Source organism: Amblyomma americanum, chromosome 6, assembly GCF_052857255.1.
Source record: "Amblyomma americanum isolate KBUSLIRL-KWMA chromosome 6, ASM5285725v1, whole genome shotgun sequence".
In the NCBI taxonomy this organism is placed as follows: domain Eukaryota; kingdom Metazoa; phylum Arthropoda; class Arachnida; order Ixodida; family Ixodidae; genus Amblyomma; species Amblyomma americanum.
Window position 1 is genome coordinate 26,850,003 of NC_135502.1, and position 23,632 is coordinate 26,873,634.

The following is a 23,632-nucleotide window of genomic DNA, read 5'->3' on the forward strand; positions in this document are numbered from 1 at the left end:
GCAGTGCGTACTTAGAGATCCGAGATGCTCGTGTGGCTACTCTTCCACTCCGTAACGTCGGCGGCTGCCTACGACATTCCACCCCATATCGTGTTCATACTCGCCGACGACCTGGTAAGACGGGTGGTGTTGAAATTTTCTGTTGAACAGTGATCACGGCGACTGTCACTACCTTTAGCCGTAACTGCGCGAACCGGCATATAGTCGAGATTGAACTTACAATTGCGAACTCAGCAAATTAACAGATCCTGCTAGGTCTGCAGTGGGGCGTATAGAGGAGACCCTGCCGTCAGTTGACGAAATCTCTTCAGAATACTTTTTGCTTGTTGCCTTCCTTCCTTATTCTGTCACGCAATTGACACGCTTTAGGAAGTTCCGATGACACGAATCATTAATGCTGGATTACGAAGCTTACCCAGTTTAATGACGTGTTTCTGCAATACTGCCTAGCCTGCTTTCTAGTGACCACAAGAATTTGAAAGTATAGATATCTAATTCTTGGTTGAGTGGTTTCTTTTTCGGAATGTTGCGTAATGCATTAGTATACATAAATCACAGTGCGGAAGTCGCCTGCGTGCGGTAAATAATTTACAATAAAATTCTTGCTCATTTTGTTTTGGTTTAAATGGGTATGTGAATATTTAAAAATTTCGAATAGCGAATCGACTTGTCAAGCGGCTGTCTGCAGCTTTTTTTCCTCAATCCTGTCCTTAATAAAATTTATGCTGTTTACAGGAAATGAAACTCGTCATTCATCAATATACTCCTATTCGATCGATGAGCGAATCAGATAGAGCATTTCAAAATTATTCGAAACTCACCGGTCATGTTCGAAAGTACTCGAATAGCTGTAAATTTAGCTGAAAACTAGTGTATTACGCCAGTTGGAAAACTGACGTCATGCTAGCATCTCCTTTGAAGTCTTTTGACGCCAGGCCCCTCTCGGAGGATTTGATCCTCGGCGCTTGTCCAGACAGTTCGAAAACTGTACAAGCAACGCGAGCGCTCTCACGCTTTTTAAGCGACACGGGCCTTGCATCGCGTTTGTCATGTAAGAAAGCGTGCCTTGTTTTTTTTTTCATTTTTTTTTCATCTGCCTCCTCCCATCATCATCGTCCCCCATCATGACCCTCTCTTTCTCTTCCCGTTCTCTAGTGCAGAGTAGCAGGCCAGATATTCATTTTTTCCGGCCAACATCTCTGCCTTTCCCGTCAATAAACCCCCACTCTCTGACGTCATGTTGTGCAGCCGTTTCACTTTGAAATATAATGCCATTTTCATTTAAAACTCGTGAAGGCTTGCCAGGCGACCGCCATCTGGAGTCGAGCTTTCCCGAGAGACAGAGAGAAAGGAATTTTAATGAGAGGAAAGGAGGAGAGGTCGGCCGGTGGTAACATGACCCTGGCCTGCTACTCCACACTGGGGAAAAGGGAGGAAAGGGAAAGAAAGAATGAAGGTTGATGATGGCATAATACAATGAGTTTCATGGGTGATGTCCACACACACACACGCTGGCTGGCACTCGCATTGCGGTGAGCAGACGCACGTGAAATTCATGTCTTGAACACTCACATGTGTGATGTGAGCCGCCGCGGTGGCTGAGTGGTTATGGCGCTCAGCTGCTGGCCCTAAAGACGCGGTTTCGACCCCGGCCGCGGCGGTCGAATTTCGATGGAGGCGAATTTTTACAGGCCCGTGTACTGTGCGATGTCAGTGCACGTTAAAGAACCCCAGGTGGTCGAAATTCCCGGAGCCCTTCACTGCGGCGTCCCTCATAGCCTGAGTCGCTTTGGGACGTTAACCCCCATAAACCAAACCAAACCAAACCAAACCTAACACACATGTGTGAACACATATTGGAGCAGGGGCTCCATGAAAAGACAAATGTGCACTCTCACGCATGTCAGACCGTAAACCGTGTAACCCACATAACCCTCTCGCTACACCGCCGTCCTTTGCTGGCTAGGCTAATAGCAATGGAGGACGCGTGCGCCCGCGTAGCGAGCGCCACGAACGGTACGAGCGTCACGCCGGCACAGGAGAAAGGGGACATTTGGGCTTAGTCTCGAGCACGGTCCTCGGTTACTCGATGATGGTGATGGTGATAATCTTTATTATTATTATGATGACCGCGGAGAACCGCGCGCGGCTCCGTTCTTCGCCATTCTTAGAAATATTCGCGAATAAGCCTTACGTAAACATCAGCATGGAGAACAGCCGCTCGGTATTTACTTATGCTTTGTAGGCCTAAAAGCGTACACTAATCGCATGGAACACGGCTGCCATCTTGCTCAGATAAAAACCGAATTTCACGAAGATTCAGAAGAAATCGTTGTTGATTGTACGTTTTAAATACATACGCCTGTTAAGATGATACCCGTACAAAAATAGAAACACATATTAACAGTCTTCGGCTTTATGCAAAGGAAACAATAGTTGCACCTCTTTGTATCAAGATGCTCTTTTCCGCTACCCAAGCCTTTGTGTGCCGAGCTTTTACGTGCAGTTTAAAAAGAGTGCCTCCAGCTAACATTGTACACACATTATGCTTGGCGTTTCAATACATACTGCCTCGTCAGGCTGTAGCAACGGTTTAGAAAACGGATGCTCCGGTGATCGATAAAACAGTGATGTATATGCTGTGTGCTAAGAATTGGAACACGAAACCCGTCTTTGCACATAGGTTATACAATCAGGCGGACACAAAGTTACAGGATAACTGCCGTAGTCAATCGCCAAATTAACTAACCTCAATTTATAAACTTTTTTGACTGCAGTTAGCATGCACGTTTATATTGGAAAAAAGAGACGCTTGTTCTCCTAGTGTGTTCCATTTTTTAAAAATTGCCTCCAAATTTTCAGCTCAGTTTTCGTAACTGTGCATGAAGGGCTGTGTTGATCTACGTGATACTTCGATGCGTGACTCAGCTGCCCCTTATTGCGTTTCTTCTGCCTATAAGCGCACGTGAAGCTGACAATAACTGGCACCCTTTTGCTTTGAGTAGCAAAACTGAAGAAACGCCGGAGGCGAATATCTGGAAACCTGCGCGCACTAGGTGAATTTTGTCAAATGGAGTAGTCCAGAAATACGTACAGATCTAAGTTTCCCAAATAATCAGTTACACTAACTGGAGTGCCAGAAATGCTTACAAAATGATTTCAGTTAAGGGGGAAGGCGACAAATAAAATTGACAGTTATGTCACAATTTTAGACGTCTCTAACTTTTTTCGCAAACCTCCGCTCTTCATCTTTCCCGTGACAAAAAAATTGCATCGAAACATGCTGAGAAAGATTCGGAATATCCGTTGCTTTGATGTGTGGTCGTGGAAAATTGTGATCGAATCTCGAATCTGATGGTACCTGCGCAGCTCGCACTCCGCGGGTTTCAGACTACGGAGCACCACCATCTTAGTATATCCATGATGAGGATAGACCAGACGGTCAGAGCTACTGTTGGTTGCAATGCTGCATTTCTCTAACCAAATGCAAGAGAGAAAGATGCTATAAACGAAGCGGAGGGGAGAAAGTGCTTGAAGATAGATTTTCTCGGCATTCACTTTTATTCGATTGCTATCACTTATCCGTTCGGAACTTCGTAAAGAACGGCAGTAGAAAGATTTTGTTTATTTTTCATGAATTCTGAGACGGGGAGAAGTTTAATAAAGTTTAGATTTTTCCATCTACGCGAGTAATAGTTTTTGAGAGTTATTTTTGCAAGAAACGTTCTGATCTAAGCTATGCTTGCTGAGGTTTCTTTTATTTACATTAACTACTGGACATCTTAAAAAAAAAACTAATGGGTTTATTTCATAGAGGAGGGCTTTGTGAACACGCTGGCATAGAAAAGCGCGTGCATTTTATCATTAATTATCTAACGCCCAGGGGATAACATTAGGGAGGTGTTGTTCGTAATAACTCAGTAAGCAACAGCACACGCTGGCCTGAAATAAAATACAGTTCTGAAATCAGCATAGTTTCATTCTGTGCCAAATGGGGTTAAATTTAGTGCAAAATTAATGAAAATAGTTTTTATTCAGGCGTGTCTTCTCAATTCAGAGGTTGACAACAGCTACTATAATTTAACTTTGTGTACTCAGCCAGGTCGCATAGCTTACGCGTAAAAATGGTTATGGTGCACTGCTTGTCGCTTGTTTTTAAAAACTCCTGACACCTTATTTCGGACTCCTTGTATACAGTAGGTTAGTTGGTCACATACACCTCTTGCGTTTTTTTTTTATTCACATGCGTTGATTGTTTAGGCAAAGTACCATGGGCTTATTAAAATTGCTAAATTGATGTATGTCTTAGCATATATCATATGTTTTTGTACAATGTCCCCGCTGCAATAATGTCCTTGAGATCCTGCACGTACTTTAATGATAAAAAATACACAAAAGATACTAAAATAACCGATCCACTTCAGGAGAAAGGAACCCATTCTTGAAAACAGTAGACCTGAGTGCTTTCGGCGCTTGGCTAGCTATATTACAATACCACTGCTTAGGTGTCCTACGCTTAAGATTTATCGTTTAGTTACCTCTATCAGTCTGCATTGCGAAACTCTTCTGAAGTCTACATGGATATATTGATATTCCTAACAATACTGGATATGTGCGCTGTACTATTTGGCTAAATTTTGAGTTTGGGCTAGTTGGTTCATACTCGAAATATTAGAAACAGAAACACAGGACGGACGCTGACTACCTGTGTTTCTGTGTGTACCGTTTTTCTATGTTTCTGCTGTCTTGTGTGCTGTTCTTTTGCACTGCTCTCTAATGTACTATTTTTATCTGTTTAAGGCAGCCCTAGGCATCATAATAGAGACCCACCTTTTATGTTACATTCTATAAAATCTCCAGTTTTTGGGAACGTTTAGAAATTCTAATTTCTTACCGTGCCTTTCCCACCTTCAGCTGGCGATGAAGTCAGTATATTTTATATTCTGGGATTAAACAAAAGTATAAACTATGTGATCTTCTAAAGAGCTGCATTGAAGAAAATGAATTTTCTTGTGCTTTATTTTTGGATGTATCCAAGGCGTTTGACTCGGTTAATCATGTTTTGTTGTCAGATAAACTCCACAATTATGGGTTTAGGTGTCCTTTTCTGTCTCTTCTTGTTAACAATCTATCCAATCGTTCACAGCCCGTTGTATTAGGTAAATATAGAAGTGGCCTGCTGCATATTAAATCCGGTGTCCCTCAAGGATCTATACTTGCACCTATTTTGTTTAATTTATATGTCAATGACTTGAGGTCTGTCTGCAAACTGTGCCGTGTTTTTCAATACGCTGATGATACGCTCTTGGTTGCTAGACATAAGGGCTATAAGAAAGCATTATCTCTTATCCAACACGACAGCGAGTTAGTTGTGGAATGGTTCAGCAATAACTTAATGAATGTTAACAATAAAAACAATTAGTATTTTTTCACAATTATTTAAAGCGAATTCATAATTATGTGTTAATTCATTTGCACAGACCAAACTGCTCACTGCAAATGCCCATCAATCATGCCTGTGTCAACGGTCAAATACTTACGTGCATTCTTCGATTTTGACATGTCTTGGAACACCCATTTGTCATCTGTATTCTCAGCACCGGAAAGGTGCCTGTTTGCTGCAGTCTGTCAAGACCCGTTGCCCTATGTATGTACGCAAGCAAATAGTATACGCCTTAGCCTACAGTGCGTTACGCTATGGTATTTGCTGCTTTTATTTCTGTTTTGCCTTTTGGTCAACAGCATACTGAAATCTACCCTTAAATCAGTATTATATGGTAGGGCGCGAAACGAAGATAGTAGCGTTTTTGAACTTTTATATATGCCTGACTTTTCTCATCTTTTTTCTGAAACAGTAGCTTTTAAACACACCTAGACAAGCGATTTTTGTACACCTTATGTTCCTTTTAAAGACCTGCGAACTCGCGATCGTTTTATCGTGCCTAGAGTGCGAACCCGTTATGGCGAGCGTCTTCGGAAACATTATGGTCCTTCTGTTCTTAACCGGTTACTCAAAGATATATATTCTGCTAATTCCAAAAAGATAGTGAAAGCTTGTCTTGTGAAATTACGTTGTTAGTTGCAGTATTCTGTTTTGATGCCATGTTTTTACATGTTTTTTGTTTTCTTTCCTTTTGTGTGCATTTTGCGTCCGCTATTTTCGAATCCATTTTTATTCTCTCATCCTTTTTTTTTTTGCCAATATGTCTGTTCGGTGCATGATTTATATGCTGTCTGCTGCCGGGCACTGCCACTCAAGCCTTCTAAAGCTTTGGTAGGCCTGCATTTGTATGGAAAAAAGGAAATAAAAATTTTATTATTATGAATAGATGAACTCTCCGTGTAAATAAATAAATAAATAAATAAATAAATAAATAAATAAATAAATAAATAAATAAATGTTTGTTTCACTCTAAAACGCAGCACTTGGCCAAAAAGAAAAGTATAAGAGCTAGCATTTTCTCTCGAACGGCGGCGCGTGGAGCAACAGCCTCATGTCACACGACAGTTCTTCGAGGTGTTTTAAATAGAAGCATAATTCTCTAAGCAAGCAATTTCCATTGGAAGTTTAGGAGTCAGGGCAACATTTGTTTCGCAGGTGCCCCGCACAACAGTGGCAACTTTGTGAGTAACTATGTGCGAAGTAACAAAGTTTCTTCATGCGCTTTTTAATGTGTTTCTGCGCAGGGCTGGGCTGACACGAGTCTGCACGGCTTCTCGCAAATACCAACACCCAATTTGGATGCCCTGGCCAGCATGGGCGTACTGCTGAACAACTACTACGTGCAGCCACTCTGCTCTCCCTCTCGGGCGACAATTATGACCGGGCTTTACACGACGCACAACAGTCAGTGTCAAGTCCATTTCCGTTAGACGAAGGGATGGATAGATGGCTCATAGTGGTGGCACATCGCAATCATCTTCTATAACCCATACGCGTCACTGACTGCATGAAGACGTAGACTGTGCAGGATGCAGAAATAAGAAGAAAGCACATATTCGGGAACCTTAGCCAAACACGAGTGTACACGTTCCTCGCACATGTAATGGATTCTGCTCGCAGTTTTTATTGCTCATGCTGCCATTTATCCCACTAACTTGTTCAAGACAAATAAACAGTCCCACCAGAACGAGCCACCGACAAAGGCTTAAGTAAATGTTACGTTCTTCTCATCATTGGAAATGGCCTTGCATCTAATGGACAGTATGAGGCCACAAAAGGACAGAAAAAAGCATCGTAGTTCAAGAAAAATACCTTCTTGTCCGAAGCTCGAAGCCGAGACCAGTATAACCAGGAATCCAGCAGGTTGCAACGTTATTCGCTGATTTGATGGCTCGAATAATTTAAACATTGAGAGGAAGAGGCCGCCTGCCAACGATGGCAGCTTGTAGGTGGTGGAGCATCACCAGGACACACAGCGGCTCTTTCGCTGGTGACCCACCTAGTGCTAGCGCACACCACCTGCCACAGTTGTCAGATGGCAGCTGGCAGGTGGCGGCTTCAGCCGTAGACAGGACGGTTTTCTCGCTAGTGAGGCACATAGTGCTAGCGCACTAACTAAAAAAAAGGAACACATTTGGTGTGACCTGAATCACGAACACACGCAGTTTAGACAAGCGGGCCTGGTGATACCGTTTCTTCCTGACTGTAATTCGTCGACTATACATGTTTGAAAGCTGTTATTTAACATGGTGCGGGCTATGCATGGGTGTGGATTGTACATGATCTAATTTTTTAAAGATCATTTGTCATATATGAAGAAGGCTAGCGTGTCTTTAAAGATCATTTGTCATATCTGAAGAAGCCTAGCGTGTCTGTTGAAAAAAAAAAACAGGAGCCGACTGCAGCTGCGACATCTTGCTACTCTAAATCACATCGCGAAATAAGCCCCGATATGCAGTCAGCTTCGATACGCAAGCAAATGCTGCTGGGGGTATTTAAAGAGGCTGTTTTTTAGTGCTTGGCTTTGTGAGTAGATGCGAAAAACCTCGATGAACTGCACCAGAGGCGTCGTAGTCCTTCTTGAAGAACGGTTGCGATGGTTACGAATAGATGAAAAGTTTTCCCGGCAGCATTGGAGGTCACTGTAGCGGAGCATGTGCAAGCAATAAAGACGAACCGAGCAGTGGAGAAAAAATTTGATGGCGATAAATAAAAGGCACGGGTGTGGGCTACTTCCCTCAAAAATCTGAAGAAAATCTGGGCTGCTTCTCCAGTTTCAGCGGAATATTTTAAAAACTTATTTTCAGCCGAAATTCGTCCCTGTGGACTACATAGGGGGTGCGGACCATCTATAAGCAAAAACATTTTATTTTAGGCCAACATTTTCCCCTGCGGACTATACATCCGTTGCGGGCTATAGTCCGGAAAATACTGTAGTTACAGTCTTATACAGCTCAAATATGCAGTAAAACTTCGCCCAAATTCTGAACTGGCTTGCAGAATTCCTCCATGACAAAAAGTAAACCGCTGTTAAACTTTTTCTCATTACCTAAACAAAAAGCTAATCGCGAGATGAAATTACAAGCTCAAAAATTTTGATGTCACTGGCTCGTTTGATGCAGTCAAACATTAAAGAGCTGCAGCTGATTTTATTCACTGTTGTAATTGGTCGGCGGCGTAATACCGGACGCCTCAAGCCGTGAACAGTGTTACCAAGTGCAGTCTTTTGAGTTGTTTCCTAAGCTGCAATACTTATAAAAATCCTTATTTTCCAGCCATGTACATTCCGATGCTGCCAGCGCAACCTGGTGGCTTGCCCTTGAATCTGAAGATTTTGCCAGAGTTTTTAAAGGACCTAGGTTACGAGACTCACATGGTAGGAAAGGTGAAAAATCTTTATTCACATTCGCTGCATTTGTCTCTTGAAGCCTCTCAAATGTCCCAGTGTAAAGCGGTGTTTTTGAACGTGAAAGACTCGCATGGTACGAAAGGTGAAAAATATTTATTCACATTTGCTGCATTAGTCTCTTGAAGCCTTTCAGATGTTCCAATGTAAAATGGTGTTTTTGAACGTGAAAGCAAGCTGAACAAATTTACGATTTGAAAAATACGACTTCCTTTAGAGAATATTTTCTGATGCGTAAGAAAATGCATTCAGGTATTTAGAGGTAAGTGGGTATCAGGAGGTGTTCAGAGAACTGGATTGGGAAGAGTCGGAGAAAAAAGTTAGTAGAGAATACCACAACAACCTCCGATTTGCTCATAACGTTGCCTTGCTAAGTGACTCAGGAGCGCAATAGCTAAGCACGATCGAGGACCTAGGCAGGCAGATCAGAACGGTGGATCTAAAATTAATATGAAGAAATCTAAAGTTATGTTCAACAGTCTCGGAAGTGAACAGCGGTTTACGACATGCAACGAAACATAAGAAGTGGGAAGGGGATGCATTTGCTTAGGCAGGTAGTGAAGGCAGGCCCAGACCACGAGGGTGAAATAACTAGGAGGATAAGAATTGGGTGGAGTGAATTTCGCAGGCACTCTCAAGTGGTGGACAGCCGTTTACCAATATTCATCAAGAGAAAAGTATGCAACGGCGGTATCTTACTGGTACTCACCTATGGGGCAGAAACGTGGAGGTTAACGAAACTAGTTGAAGTAAAATTGCAGACGGCGCAGCGAGCTATGGACAGAAAAATGGTAGATGTAATGTTAAGAGACAGGAAGAAAGCAGAATGGGTCAGGAAACAAACGTGAGTTATTGATATCCTTGCCAAACTCAAGATGAAATTGGCATGGGCAGGAGATGTAATACGAAGGCACGGACTGATGGACGTGTTGGTGTTGCATTGAAGAAGGACGCAGACAACAGAGCGCTCTGTTGTCGTGTGTTGTCTGCGTCCTTATTTGCCCTTGTTTGTGCGCGCTCGTACGTGGCCTGCGTTGTAATACGAAGGCGAGACAATCGATGGTGCCTTAAAGGGCAACTGATGATTTATGGTTTATGGGGGTTTAACGTCCCAGAGCGATTCAGGCTGTGAGGGACATCGTAGTGAAGAGCTCCAGAAATTTCGACCACCTGGGGCTCTTTAACGTGTACTGATATCGCACAGTACACGGGCCTCTAGAATTTCGCCTCCATCGAAATTCGACCGCTGCTGCCGGGATCGAACCCGCGTCTTTCGGTTCAGCAGCCGATCACCCTAACCAGTGAGCCACCTAAAGGGCAACAGAAGAGGTTTTAGAATTCGATGAGCTGAATGCGTGAAACTTGCAGGTAAAGCATGCCGAGTCTTTTTGTGCTAGGATTTGAAATGGGGACGTTATCTCCGAATAAAGCTGAGCCTGCGTTCAGGCTTCACTGCAGGGCGCAGCAATTGGAAGAGGCCGCAATGATGACGTCACTTAGGACGGTCCTACGTTTCCCATGAAGAAATGGTTAATTAAGGGAAGGAGAAATAGCGGTCCGATCCATGCTATGCCTAGATTATTCGACTGCGGGAATGCATGCATGCTGACCCATGTTCTGTTGCCATAAACAAAGTACAGTTTTTGAACAAACTTACTTTTAATCACCCGTGTGCTGTGTGCTGACGCGCGGGACAGCGAGTAACGGCATGTGGTAACTGAAATAAGACGCATAGCCCCCAGATGCAAGATTTTCGGCCATCTCGCGGACAAGTGGCGCCATCTGGCGGGGCCACCGCGATTCTTGTTTGAACGGATATGCACCGCGCGGAGGCGGGAATCCTTGGCGCCGGGAAGCACGCGCTAGAAACTCCCGGACTAACAGTCTTGTGCCTTCGTAATGTTGTTATTGCAGGTGGTAATTAAAAAAAACCGTTCGCAGTATAGTACTTAACTTGACGATATTTGAAGTAATACTTACAACAACAATACACGAGGATTTTTGAAACTCATCTGAGCGTCACTAGGGCACCCATGGATGTCTTGTAGCCTTGATTAACGGAACTGTGACTGCTAATGGGATTCCAAAATGTAGCCGCTAAAAGCATTCCTGCATCGAAAACGAATGGCGTTGTTTGATGGATCTGTAAAACGCACGGCAGCTTGTGAGCGTAGGCAGCGGACGTCTGAAATTTCACCAGCAATGACGTCATCACGAGTTTCCGCGCACGTCCCAAGCGCAGTGAGAAGATGCCTGAATATCGTCGCGATTTTAATCGACGATTACGTCACCATTTTAAATGCTAGCACAAAACTCCTTTGCATGCTTTACCTAGAAGCTTCATCCATTCGTATTCCGGTATAACCTCGAATTCTCAAAAAAACATTTCAGCTCCCCTTCAAGGTAATGGAGTGGATTTCAAGAGAAGGCAAGCGTAGCAGGGGGCGGCAGAAAATTTTGTGGGCGGATGAGATTAAGAAGTTTTCAGGGATAAGGTGGACGCAGCTGGAACAGGACAAAACTATTCGGAGGGATACGGGAGAGTCCATTGTCCTACTGTGGAAAAAGTTACACTGTTAACGATGACAACAACGATGATGAACAGGTTTAATCGTCTTCCAAATAAATCTTTAATTTTATTTTAAAGATAAAACATTTAGACGACTGCAACAATTTATTTTGCATCAAATTTCATAACTTGACATATTAGAGCAGATAAAGTAAGCTGTTTCATTTCGTTTTCATTTCATTTGGTCCTCTGTGACCAGTTGATACTACTAGAGTCCTTCAGGCCGCAGGGTATCTGCGCACGCTGGCCGTCGTAGGTTTACGCCCATGACGCCAATTATTAGCATCAATCCGCCACAATCCCAGGGAGAGAAAAAACTGTTGCGACATACCATTATGCGCTGCAATTATCGTGCGCCAGTGTAATCAAAGCCAGCTTATGTAGCTCTTCTGGCCCATAAATTGTGTGTAGTCACTTATTTCTTCAGTTTTAATGGTTAATCTGCTTCCACGCGATAGAGACTACATGATGTGGAGCGTTTTCCTCTACTTCCTATTCTGGTGGCCTTCGCAAAAACAAGATATAAAGGGGGTGTCCCCAATCAGCTGAATTAAAAACGAATGTTGAATAATAAAAACATAAACAGGCCACACCGCACCGGGAGGAAGGTGCAAAGCGGAACAGAAATACGTGCGAAAAACACGCACAGCAGACCGAAGAAGCAGTTAAAGGTAAACAATTAGCTCATCGCTCATCGTATTAGCATCAGGTCACGTAATTCAGGATGTTAGTGCTGTCCTCGACACTTTTCTTTTGCGGTGCAGCCATGTCATTTTTAAGTCAAGCAGCAATTTGATTATCACTATTCTCACACAAAGACCGCAACCGTAAAGGGGATTTGCTTATTGTAGCACCGATAGCAGATATATGGGCATTTTTTTATACAAGTGTATTTGGGCTTACAAAAGTGTATGGCGAAAAGTGTGTCATTAAACTTTGGGCGCTAAATTCCACAAATTAGTTCGAATGGCGCTTTCTCCTCGCTTAAGCACAACTTTAATTAGCTGGGAAGTTCCCAGGACATCAACTCACGGCGTCTTCTGATATGCAGTCCTCTCATAATTGGAAACGTAAGTTCTGCTCTTGATATCACCTCTAGACCTCTAGACCTCTAGACCTCTGGCCGATGGCCCTAGCCTTTCTTTCGTTTTTAAATGATTATTTTTTAGAATCCTCGGGCCTTTCTCTGCTTTGTTGGCAGTGGCATCTGGGATACAGCAGCTACAACTACACGCCAACGTATCGAGGATTCGACAGCTTCTTTGGCTTTCACACGGGACCTGTGGATTACTACGACGAGATTTTAGAACTGGTAGGCATTTCTTGTTGTGTATGGTAGCACCTAGAGAACCTCCTATGTACGCTCGTGAAAGGAGTCTCGTTAATCTTTTTTTTTCAAGCATACTTACGCAGTTTGTGTGAATACTACTGTATCTACCGCGTGAACTCCTGTGCTTTCCACGCAACCGCGACACTGCGACTGCGCGAAACGGCTCACAACTGACGCTGCCTTGGAGAGTGTCGAGTCCGCAATTGCTAACACGTATCATCGGCGAACCTTTGTTTAGATGATGATGGTGATGATGATGAACAGAGGAGTAGGCGAACTGGTGCCACTTTTACATATAGTGAAGTTGATAACTTCCAAACAGCATGTAATTCGTGAAAAAAAATGAGCAGAGCCATGACTTCCTTTCTCCGAAGGTCAAAGCCAAAGTGCATTATCAAAAATACGGGGCACGTGCAGGTGCTTGGCCGTGCGAGGAATTGATTGTAGCTGTCAGCTGCGATTTTGAGCTTTTGCTTTGTTTCTTTTTTATGCTGTAGTGGAAAAATAATTTTGCTTCTGAAATTTTAGCAGATCACCGATGCCAAACAGTGATCAGTGCAATGCAGTGGTATAATGTGAAGAACTATGTCGTTATGACATTAGGCTTTTCGTATCGGACCTCCATTACTACATGAGATGTCGCTATATAGTCTCAATCTATCGCCTGTGCCTGAAATCTTCTTTGCACCGCCATATGAGCACTAATATAGCCTTGTCTATCAAAAAGTAACAATTGCCTTAATGGGGCACTCTGCACCTATGGTATCGCGCTGTTTGCTAAATGGGCGCTGAGTGAGTGAACATTTGAAAAGAAAGCTGCTTATTCAGCATAATGTCACTTCACTACACTATTATGAAGCTATCTGAGTGAATAAATTCGTATTCACGACCTCTTCAAAATGATAGAGCCATCGCAATGCATCTCAGGTACTTTTGGAACGAGCAATCGCGTATTAGCCATGCCATTGTTGGTTCCGAGCTGCGTGCGGTCTCCTCGATTGTACGAGAATGTTGAGGTCAGGAACCGTGAAAACCAGTACAGTCATGATTATGCCTGCCATTCTGTGACGTGGCCGTCATCATTATTTGCTTCTCTTGAAAGAATTTAAATCGCAAAACTTGCCACGGCTTTTACTCCGTTTAGCTCAGCCCCTAAAGTTGTTTAATAACTCAGGTAAAAGATTGCAGATTCTTAATCTTCTTCGAGGGCGAAGAAATTTAGTCTTTGATATGACGCTTGCCTGCTGGCCAAAAAAAGAAAGAAATAAAATAAGCGGTATGGCTCCATACGACTCTGTGGACGTTATGAACCACGAAAACATCCAATACCGTAACGCTATCATTCTTTTTGCCTTAACTCCCTAGCTTTCATTTGTCAAAATCTAAGTCAAAACTCACCACAGCGCTGACTGTGCCTAAATTACCTGCTCTCTTTAGATATAGATATTGCAGAGAAGAGTTTGCAAGCAATTCGTGCTGCCTTGACGTGAGAGGGAACATCTATGCAATATTGTTTAATTGTATTTTTTTTTGCGTATACAAGAGATGCTGTCTCTATGCTATATGTGTGTCAAAAGTGCTATATAAGAAAAGTTTAATCTTTTGATACCTGAGATCGTATTAGTGCACTGTATGTACGTTTATTTCCTGCTGCATGCTCTGTAGAAGGGGGTTCGGGGGTCCCTCAAGTGATTTCAGATAGCTTTTTACCCAGATCTGCCGACATCTCTGAAGGAAATAACTTGAATTGAAATCACCGCTTAAACCACTCGTATCAGAAACGCGTGCACTATATTGTATATATTCTATATTCTTTGCGATATTATGTGATATTCTTTTGTAGATGAATGGTTGGGCTTGTATGGATGTTAATGAGTGATTACTCCCTCATTACAAACCTACTCCATTTTGGGAGATTTTTATTTATTTATTTGTTTATTTATTTATTTAATTATTTATTTCAGTTACCCTCTTGGCCCAGAGCGCATTATAGGGGGAAATGATACAGTAAAAAAAAAAAAGAAACAGGGCAGCAGATGCAACAAACAGTGCGACAAAAATGTAACAGAGGCTAATGTTATGGCACAGTATCCTAAAATCCTAAACATTGGACCAACACCTTTTCCCACTTCGAGTTATTGATTCGAGTTTTGAGCTAGCCGTCCTGGTTAGCTTATCAATGAAGAAAAAAATAGTCCTGGTAGCTTAGTTAGTAGAGCGACTGCCGCGGGTAGGCAGTGGTTCTGAGCTTAATCCTCGGATCAAGACGAATTTTTCTTCAACTATGAAATATCTGTGAAATCTGTATAGCTTTTCATTGTAGCCATCTGGCTGCGTTTGTGTAGATGCTAATAAGTAAGTACTCACCTATTATCTTCCGGAAATGGAACAGTTTGCTCATTTATTTTGGGCCAGAGTCTGGCTGATAATTTCAGTCTTGGTGTGGCAGTTGGGGGTTCAGCAGTTAGGGGGTGATAATCGTGGTGGGCTGAGTTTATTTGAGTCAGGACGTGCTCTCTCGTTTCCAGGATGGTCATAGTGGGCTTGATTTCTTCAACAACACGGAGCCGTACTTTCCCGAAAAGGGCTTTTACGCCACGACAGCGTTTACAGAAGAGGCCAAGTCGATCATCGCCAAAAGAGATACGTCAAAAGTGAGGTCCATTTGAGCGGTAATGTTACTGGAGCTGCGCGCGCCAGTAAACCGAAGTTTCTGGAACTGGTACCTAAGAAAATTATATAATTACAGCGCATATCTGCGATCTACATAGGGCGCAGTGCACGTCTCGAGAGCTTGAGCAATGTTCAGTGTAGAAAAGGGAGCTTCTTATGACCACAGGCTCTGATTTACAGGGCCTATATCTTAGCGCAAATGCAACCACTTGAAAGGGCTGCAGAAACACAAGACTCATAACCCGAAAAAGCAGTTTCTGGGTAACTATTTCTTTTGTATTGTAGCTTTGGGTATCATAAAAAGGAAAGAAAACTGCCAAAAAATGACGTTTTGTCACGTAAACTACCGACGTCATGTTTCGTCTGTTGGTTTACAAAATCATGCAAGTGCGTAATGAAAGAAAGGTAGCCAAGTCGAAGCTTGCCCCTAACTTCCGCCGTCAAAATGTGACATCTTTACCCCACGATAAACCTACAGGTCCTATTACCTGACTTCAGCCTCCCACCCCCCTTTTCCTCCCTTCAGAACAGCTGGAATCATCGCAGCTAACGGCAGAGGAAGATTTCTGGCTGCTTTACAGCTCAGGTCAAACGGCCTGTATAGACACGGTGCGTTGTAGTGTGCGAGTGCTTTTTTCTCACCCCAGGACGGTCCGGGAAGTGCGCGCCTTTCCCGCTAAAATTATTTAAATTAGGTGCCATGAGGCAATTGTGTGCCGCGCAATTTTTTGGCAGATATATTGCTTTTGGGTAATTTAAATTTTGGCGGCGGGAGTTGCGCTTTTGCTAAGCATATTGACAGGTAATGCTTTCTGACGGCATGCAGCCTTTGTTCCTCTACCTGGCTCATCAATCGGCCCACAGCGTCTACCAGCCAACACTTCTCGAGGCTCCTGAAGAAAACGTAGCCAAGTTTTCTTACATCAGCAACAGGAACAGGAGTATCTACGCTGGTAGGTAAAGTTCGCGGAGATTACAGTATGTGCTGCAAGAGACCCGCTTAACATCGCTTAACTTGCTTATCAGTTTAAGACCGGAAATTGGAAACTAAAATTGTTTTTTGCTTGGAGCTAATTTTGGTGACAATATATATATAGTCCGGAAAACTGGCCAAACTAAAATACCTAAAATATGATAGCCTGAGAGGTTTTTAAGCTGCAGTGCTTCTTTTTTTCAGGAATGGTTGACGCCATGGACAAATCTGTAGGGGAAGTGCTGGAGGCGCTCGAAGAGGCTGGCATTCTAGAGAACACGCTGATTGTGTTCAGCTCAGACAATGGCGGAGACACGTGCTGCACCGATATCCAAAACTACGGCTTCAACACTCCCCTGCGCGGTACCAAGGGAACGCTCTGGGAAGGAGGCATACGTGCCGCGGGCTTTGTGTGGAGCCCACTCTTAGATGCGAGTCCCAGGGTCTCCGAGCAGCTGATGCATGCGATAGACTGGCTGCCCACGCTCTATTCGGCAGCCGGTAAGGGCGGAAACTTGTAACTGGAAATTCTCACAAAACTTTTCTTGAAGCAATGATACTCGAACAAGGCGTTTAGTTTACTCAATAATTATTTTCTGTTTGTAAAAATGTCATAGCGGCTAGAGAGCGACGCTTTTCAATTCGTGTTCTCTGGGCATAGCTAGTTAAAGCATATATATATATATATATATATATATATATATATATATATATATATATATATATATATATATATATATATATATATATATATATATATATATATATATATATATATATATATATATATATATATATATATATATAATTATTAGCAGACAAGGCAAAATGAAGTGAGGGGCTCGTTCGACAAACATATGAAGAAAACCAACAGTCACCGAAACCAAGATGCATAGGGGAATGTTTCTATTTTTTTTTAATTTGTAGTGTCAATCTATGGTAGAATACTACTTCGATTAATGTGTCATTGTCACTTAAAGAAAATTACTTATAAAGCAACAGAAAAAAAAACCCATGCCACCGGTGGGATCTGAACCCACGACCTCCGAATATCGCGTCCGGTGCTCCACCAACCGAGCTACGGCGACGGCTGTCTAATCTGCTGCTTTTTGTGGGTAGTTATGTTTTGCGTGCAAACGAACCTTGAGAGTGTTCACCAGCGGCACCCTCGTCCATAGCGATGGACGTAGCACGTCCTGTAATACCGTGAGTGTGACGTGGAACGTCATCTAACGGCGAGGGCGGAAACTGTGCGAGAACCCTATCATGCTACCTATGGCATCAAGACTGCTACCTATGGCATCAAGACGCTGGTGGGATCCGAACCCACGAGCTCCGAATATCGCGTGGATTCGGATCCCACCGGCGGCATGGTTGTTTTTTCTGCTGCTTTATAAGGAATTTTCTTTAAGCGACCGATTAATTGAAGTATTATTCTCCCAGTGATCAGCACTAAAAATTAGAAAAAGACAGAAACATTGCCCTGTGCACCTTAGTTTCCGTGACTGTTGGCTTACTTTTTTTATCATTCATTTATTCGTTCATTCATTCAACTTTATTTGACATCTTTACAGAGGTCTGGAACACAGACAAAAAGCTAAAGAAAACAGCTTGACGGGGTCTGTGCCCCTTAACAATTCATGTGCGTACGGACATGTATAAATGATAGTTGGCATCGTCAGTTGCAAATTTATAATTCAGTACGTAAAGAGTCATGACTGAAAACTAAATGAACAATTCTCTCATTAATAACTGTGGACAAACAATTCACAATATACTAGTAAAAAACATGTTTGTCAAACGAGCCCCTCACCCTCATTTCCATTACTACCTTGTCTGGATATATATTGCAGGAACCAACGCGTAAACTCGGTATCTCAGCTTTGCAGTGCAAACCTAAACAATCAGCGGCATTTGTGTAACCCAGATTGTCAGCATGATAACCAGTCAAGATTTCGCACGGCCACGGACCTCTCGTAGGACGAATGGGCGCGGAAGGTTGGTTTTTGGGGAAATGAAATGGCACAGTATCTGTCTCACATATAGGCGGACGCCTGAACCGCGCCGTAAGGGAAGGCATAAAGGAGAGACTAAGAGAAGAAAGGAAGAAAGAGGAGCCGTAGTGGAGGGCTCCGGAATAATTTCGACCACCTGGGGATCTTTAACGTGCACTGACATCGCACAGCACACGGGCTCCTTTTGCGTTTCGCCTCCATCGAAATGCGTCCTTTATTGCTCGCTTGAACTAGTTATCAATCGAAGACCCTGAGCGTGTGCTGGCTATGGGAGGAGTAAAGTTGCCCGTGTGTAAAGTTGCCTCTCCCCCTTTCACGGCGCGGTTGAGGTGTTCGCCGAGTGTAAGTCAATTGCTGCGCCTCTCCTTTCCTCAACATAAATTAATAAAAAATGGAGAAAGTGTGAGGTGAGCGCTGCATGGGTCACGGACTGGTAGTGGCAATACAGTTAAGCAGGGCGTTTATTACGAACGAGTGCGGTGTTAGCGTCAAAACATGTGTTAGACCAATAGCACTACGCCTCTCATGCAAAGGAAGACTCAGATCGGCCATGGACAGCCGCTAGAGTGTATTGATTTATTTTGCCTGCTGCCGAGGAAGTGCAGATGTTGACCGATGCTGGGATATTCGTGGGAAATCGAAATTCGGCACCAACTAAATCTACCTTAATAAAATTTGTGTGAACAGCGGCTTCTTGTCTTCCAGGCGGTTACGTGGAGGATCTAGGACCTTTGGATGGCATGGACATGTGGGAGGCTTTGTCGACCGGTGTCTCAGTTGCGCGTCCCGAGCTCCTACTCGACCTGGACACAGTAAACGCACAGGCGGCGCTGCGCTATGAACAATTCAAGCTGGTGATGGCAAGCTACGAAGATTTTCACAACAGACGCTACCAGGTTGTTTTCCTTTCTTCAACGCGTTTATTTCACGTACGCTTCGAGGGCGGCTAGTTCACAGCACTTCATCTAGATACAAACGGCGTTACATGCTGACTGTCCCCCTAGCCATAAAGCGAGGGCTGTCTCAACTTCCTAAACATTTGTCGGTACTGGACAACTGAACCGCTGTTTAGATTTCCAGTCAAATGTGTATACCCCTTACGTACTTCTTTGTGGTTAAGACACAACATATCTACAAAACACCGTGTTACACGTTCAATGGAAGAAAAAGCAATGATTGTCGCCAATAGCTCCATTATTCTAATTAAAGCAAACTAGTGTTTCAAAGTGTTTTTATTAAAGAATAACTGCCCGGAACAGGGCCTTCATTTCAATCGATAAACGCTTTTATTGCTGTACTAGCCAGAAAAAAACAACTGTTAAAATGACTGCACTAGCCCGTAGCTCGAGAGGACTCTGCATTTCTGACGTACGCAGAGTGAACGGTCAACCTTTACATTTTGCTTTGTGCGGATAACACTGCACTACAATTAGTTAAGCTGCTGCCTTTACTGGGTGCTTGTGCATTCTCTGTTTAAGCAGCTGATGTGCTGTCTAGCTCGAGGTCAAGGTTCGTGCAAGGAAGCGCCGCATATGCTCTTAGCTTCTATGGCGTCCAATGTGCAGCAGGAAAGCTTAATACACGCAGCTCTTCGAAGGCAGCCTCCCTCAAGAGGAGTTGGACCAGCTGGTGCGCGAGTCCAAGGCGGCGGCGGTGCTGACGCGTGTCTACGGCGACCCGCAGCTATTCGAAGAGACAAATGGCAGTGACTGGAGGCGCAATTCGACTGTCCTCTGTGGTTACCAGAACGACACCGGTTTTGTCAGCGGAGATACGCATTACCTTTTCGACATCCATGATGATCCGTGCGAACAGCGCAACCTGGCTGGCGACATGCCCTCGGTAAGTCTTGTGCCGAGATGAAGCACAGAAGTATTTCACAGGGACACCGGATTCCATTATGTGTTAGAAATGCAAGAGCACTAGCGCCTGTTGTTGCTTTGCCGGAATTGGCGTCGCTTCCCTCCAGCCAATGACAGTGCTCCGGTTTGGTGGCTTGACTTCCCTACAGCCAACGGGCGAATTTTGTGACTGAAGACGCGTTTATTAATTAGATTCGCAAGTTTTCAAAACATTGTATCGCTATCTTGCGTCCTAAGATATGTCTGTGAATGGCCGGCGCCCACTCTCTGGCAAACCCTGATGGCATTCAATTCAAGGCGTGTATTGTGACAGGCCCGTGCTTCCTTGTAAGCACAGGTCATTTTTAGAGATAGCTTGCGGAAAGTCTGTAGATAGCCTTGAAGACAGTTTTGTCGATACGTTCGCAGACCTGCAGTCTTCCAGATAGCCTAGCAAGAATAAAGCTTATGCGCCGGCCTATCACGGAGTCCTGCAACTTAGGAATACGGAGACATTTACTTATGCGGCCTCAGTATTCAGAATTACTAAGTTTTTGATTCCAGGCTGCAGTGTCTTTCTGGAGCACTTTACGGTGGTGCCCTTGAAAGCACACAGTGGCGTCACGCTTGTTATTACGAACTGTGATGGGTGGTACCCTGTGTCAGTTACAGCGCATCCGCGCTACTCAGAAAGAAAAAAAAGGAGCTGTACAAAGTGTGCGTGTTACGGTATCTCATGCGCAATAAGAAGTATGAATCTCATGTCGAAAGAGCGGCTGGGCGATAATTGTCTTCCGCAATCCCACTCGGGTCTGCGGCTTGCCGTTTGCTGTGTGACATACCTAGAGACAGCCAGGACGTGGGTAATAGCGTCACGCGTAGATATTTCGTAATGTTGATCACGCAGCCTATTTACAGATAGTTGCGGATAGGTAGTTGTTCGGCGTAGCTGTCGTACACTCTGGATTTCTCAGGTGTTACTTTTCTTTCTTGAAGCGATGTTTATTGCCTCAGGGCACAAAAACTATGAAGTGAGAGATGAGTAAGATGCCTAAATAAATGAAAAAAAGGTGGGCTGATTTGATGAAATCAAGAAGTGAAAGGTGATATGGACCCTGTGTCCAGGCAATATAGCAATCCGGATTGTCCGGTGAGAGTCCCACTGCCGCCAGGTACCGAATTCTCGTCGGCTTCAGCGTCGGGCAGTCCCACAACAGGTGGTGGATATCCGTTACTTTTATTCGTTTGTTCTGTTATGTAGTTCTATAATTGCGCAAAATGCACAAACAGATCATGCAGCACGAGCAGGACAATGCAAACATGAAAGTCTTGCTGTGAAGAGATTAGTGGAGGGCGATTACACGCTATCATGTTATTATTTTAAGGTTTGAAAGCCGGATCTTCTTCCTTCGAAAGTGATAATGAATCATTTTGCATTATTTCTCTGCCGATTATTTTTTTTCTCTTCTCGTATCAGTTATCCCGTATTCATTTCGTATCGGCCCGATAGTACATTCAACACTCTTGAGTAAGCGCGAATCTCAAACAGGTCAACGGCGTGCATGCTTACCCAAGCTGTTTGCAACAAGAGGCATCTGTTATTAATAACACCCTGCATTCCTTATTTTACTTTCATCCTCAGTTTGTTCGCTCTATGGTGTTTCGAGCGAAACGGTGGCTACCATCGTAGCACAATGCTGTTGTTAGAAAAGCTCTACAAAACTAAGAAAAAGAAACCTTCGACACTCGCAATTCGCAAATTATGGGACACAACCGGATATTAAAAAAAAATTGACAGAGTTTTACAAAGGTAGCTTATTGCGCCCCTGCCGCTGCATAGGAACAAACTCAATGGTCGAATTTGACTGGTGGCGTTTTTTTATTCCTGGTAGTTTATTCAGGAGAAATAGGATGAGTAGCAGAAAAGGGAAAAAAAATAGATATTAGGAGGTTTTATCAGCAAAGTTATGGGCCTCTTATCTGAGATCGAAGAAGGCGGTAACGGGAAAGTTCAGTCGACTTCTTCTGGCCGGAATAAATGCCCTGGATCAAAGCCCTTCTGCAGATTTTTATTCTTGTTCTGCTTCTTGCAGCTCGTCGATTACATGATAAATAGGCTGAAAGCGCACAACCAGACTGCACTGCCACACCCAGCATCTTTTCAAGACCCACGAGGCTACCCCGAGTACCACAATGGAGTCTGGATGACGTGGATCGTATGACACTAAGCGCAATATATAAAATGTTTTCTGGAAGAGCTACAGATAACAGTCCACTGTGTTACCTCTGATAAAAGACACGCCATTGAAGCTTGTATGTAAGCTCGTGCCAATGTTATGGTGATTTTCGTGTCAGCGAAAAGAAATTTTTTGAGCCTGTTCAGACGGAGCCCAAAATGGTGTGTGTTGATGGATTGGCGCATTTAACGTGAACATTTCCGACGTTCAACGAGAAGGATTTTCCGGCTTCAGGCGAGAAAATGACGGTTAGTTTTTGCTGTTAGTGTAAGAATGATCATACCAGTTGCTTTGCATGGACAGAAAAACAGCGTGCTGTTAAGAAACGGTTGACCCTGTGTTCATCAACACGCTTCTGGCTGAAATTTAAGAACGTGCCCTGACAAATTGCGGAGGGGTCATGCCAAGTCCTTAAGAATCGTAGTGTGCCATGTTATCTAATGCAGCTCACTGTTCCAGATTAATAGTGAAGCGGCACGCGATTGGCTATGATAAGCGGTCATCGGCGGATACACGAAGAGTTCAAGTTAGTGGCAACTCGCGAAGAGGGTCACTGAATTTTATTTACCGCTACATTCACAATCCAACAATCGCTACCACATAGCCTTTAACGTCATGCATGGAAACGTCATAACGTCATGCATGGAAAGCGGGGACAAACGAGCATTTTCAGAAAGCATAGAAAATGAAAACAATTATGTGGAGTGAATCCAGTAAGCCCATTATCTCTCGAATGAAAAAAAAAGAAGAATGGAAGGAACAAAGTATTTGCAAAATGTGTCTAGAAAAAAGTTTTTTTTTTCTCGTGTCTAAGGCTAGGCCCTGGACAAGGCAAAGCCTGTCCAAAGGCATTGCCTCGAATTTTGTTACGAAAAGAAAACATTTTCCGAGTGAGAGCATAAATAAGGTTTGTACTACGCAAGATCCACTGCAACCATGCTAATTTTTACGCTGAATATTCAGAGCATTTCAGGTTATTGCGACCCATCAATTTTTCAATGGTCTCTACTTTTTTCAACGTTGACATCTACGCTGTTTTAACACACACACACGAGACGTATAAATATATGGGTTATTCCTCGTTTTCACACAAATTATGAACTAAAAATGTCAGCGCAAAACATACTTCTTGTTCTCAACGAACG

The 23,632-nt window shown here is 43.5% G+C and overlaps 1 protein-coding gene across 4 annotated transcripts; it reads left to right on the top strand.

The window, feature by feature from the left end:
• LOC144094618 (arylsulfatase B-like) lies at nucleotides 1–22,796 on the top strand. 4 transcript variants are annotated; one of them, XM_077628536.1, is made up of 10 exons: nucleotides 1–114; nucleotides 6,688–6,847; nucleotides 8,719–8,819; nucleotides 12,620–12,730; nucleotides 15,277–15,402; nucleotides 16,248–16,374; nucleotides 16,599–16,895; nucleotides 19,115–19,305; nucleotides 19,997–20,251; nucleotides 22,344–22,794. In XM_077628536.1, exons 1-10 carry the CDS (start codon nucleotides 25–27, stop codon nucleotides 22,470–22,472), a joined length of 1,587 nt encoding a protein of 528 aa, XP_077484662.1. In that variant the 5' UTR covers nucleotides 1–24; the 3' UTR covers nucleotides 22,473–22,794. The 4 variants fall into 4 exon arrangements, with proteins under 4 accessions (XP_077484662.1, XP_077484661.1, XP_077484664.1 ...); XM_077628535.1 differs by having other exon boundaries at nucleotides 8,719–8,828; nucleotides 22,344–22,793; XM_077628538.1 differs by lacking the exon at nucleotides 15,277–15,402 and having other exon boundaries at nucleotides 22,344–22,796.
• Nucleotides 22,797–23,632: the final 836 nt, after the last annotated feature.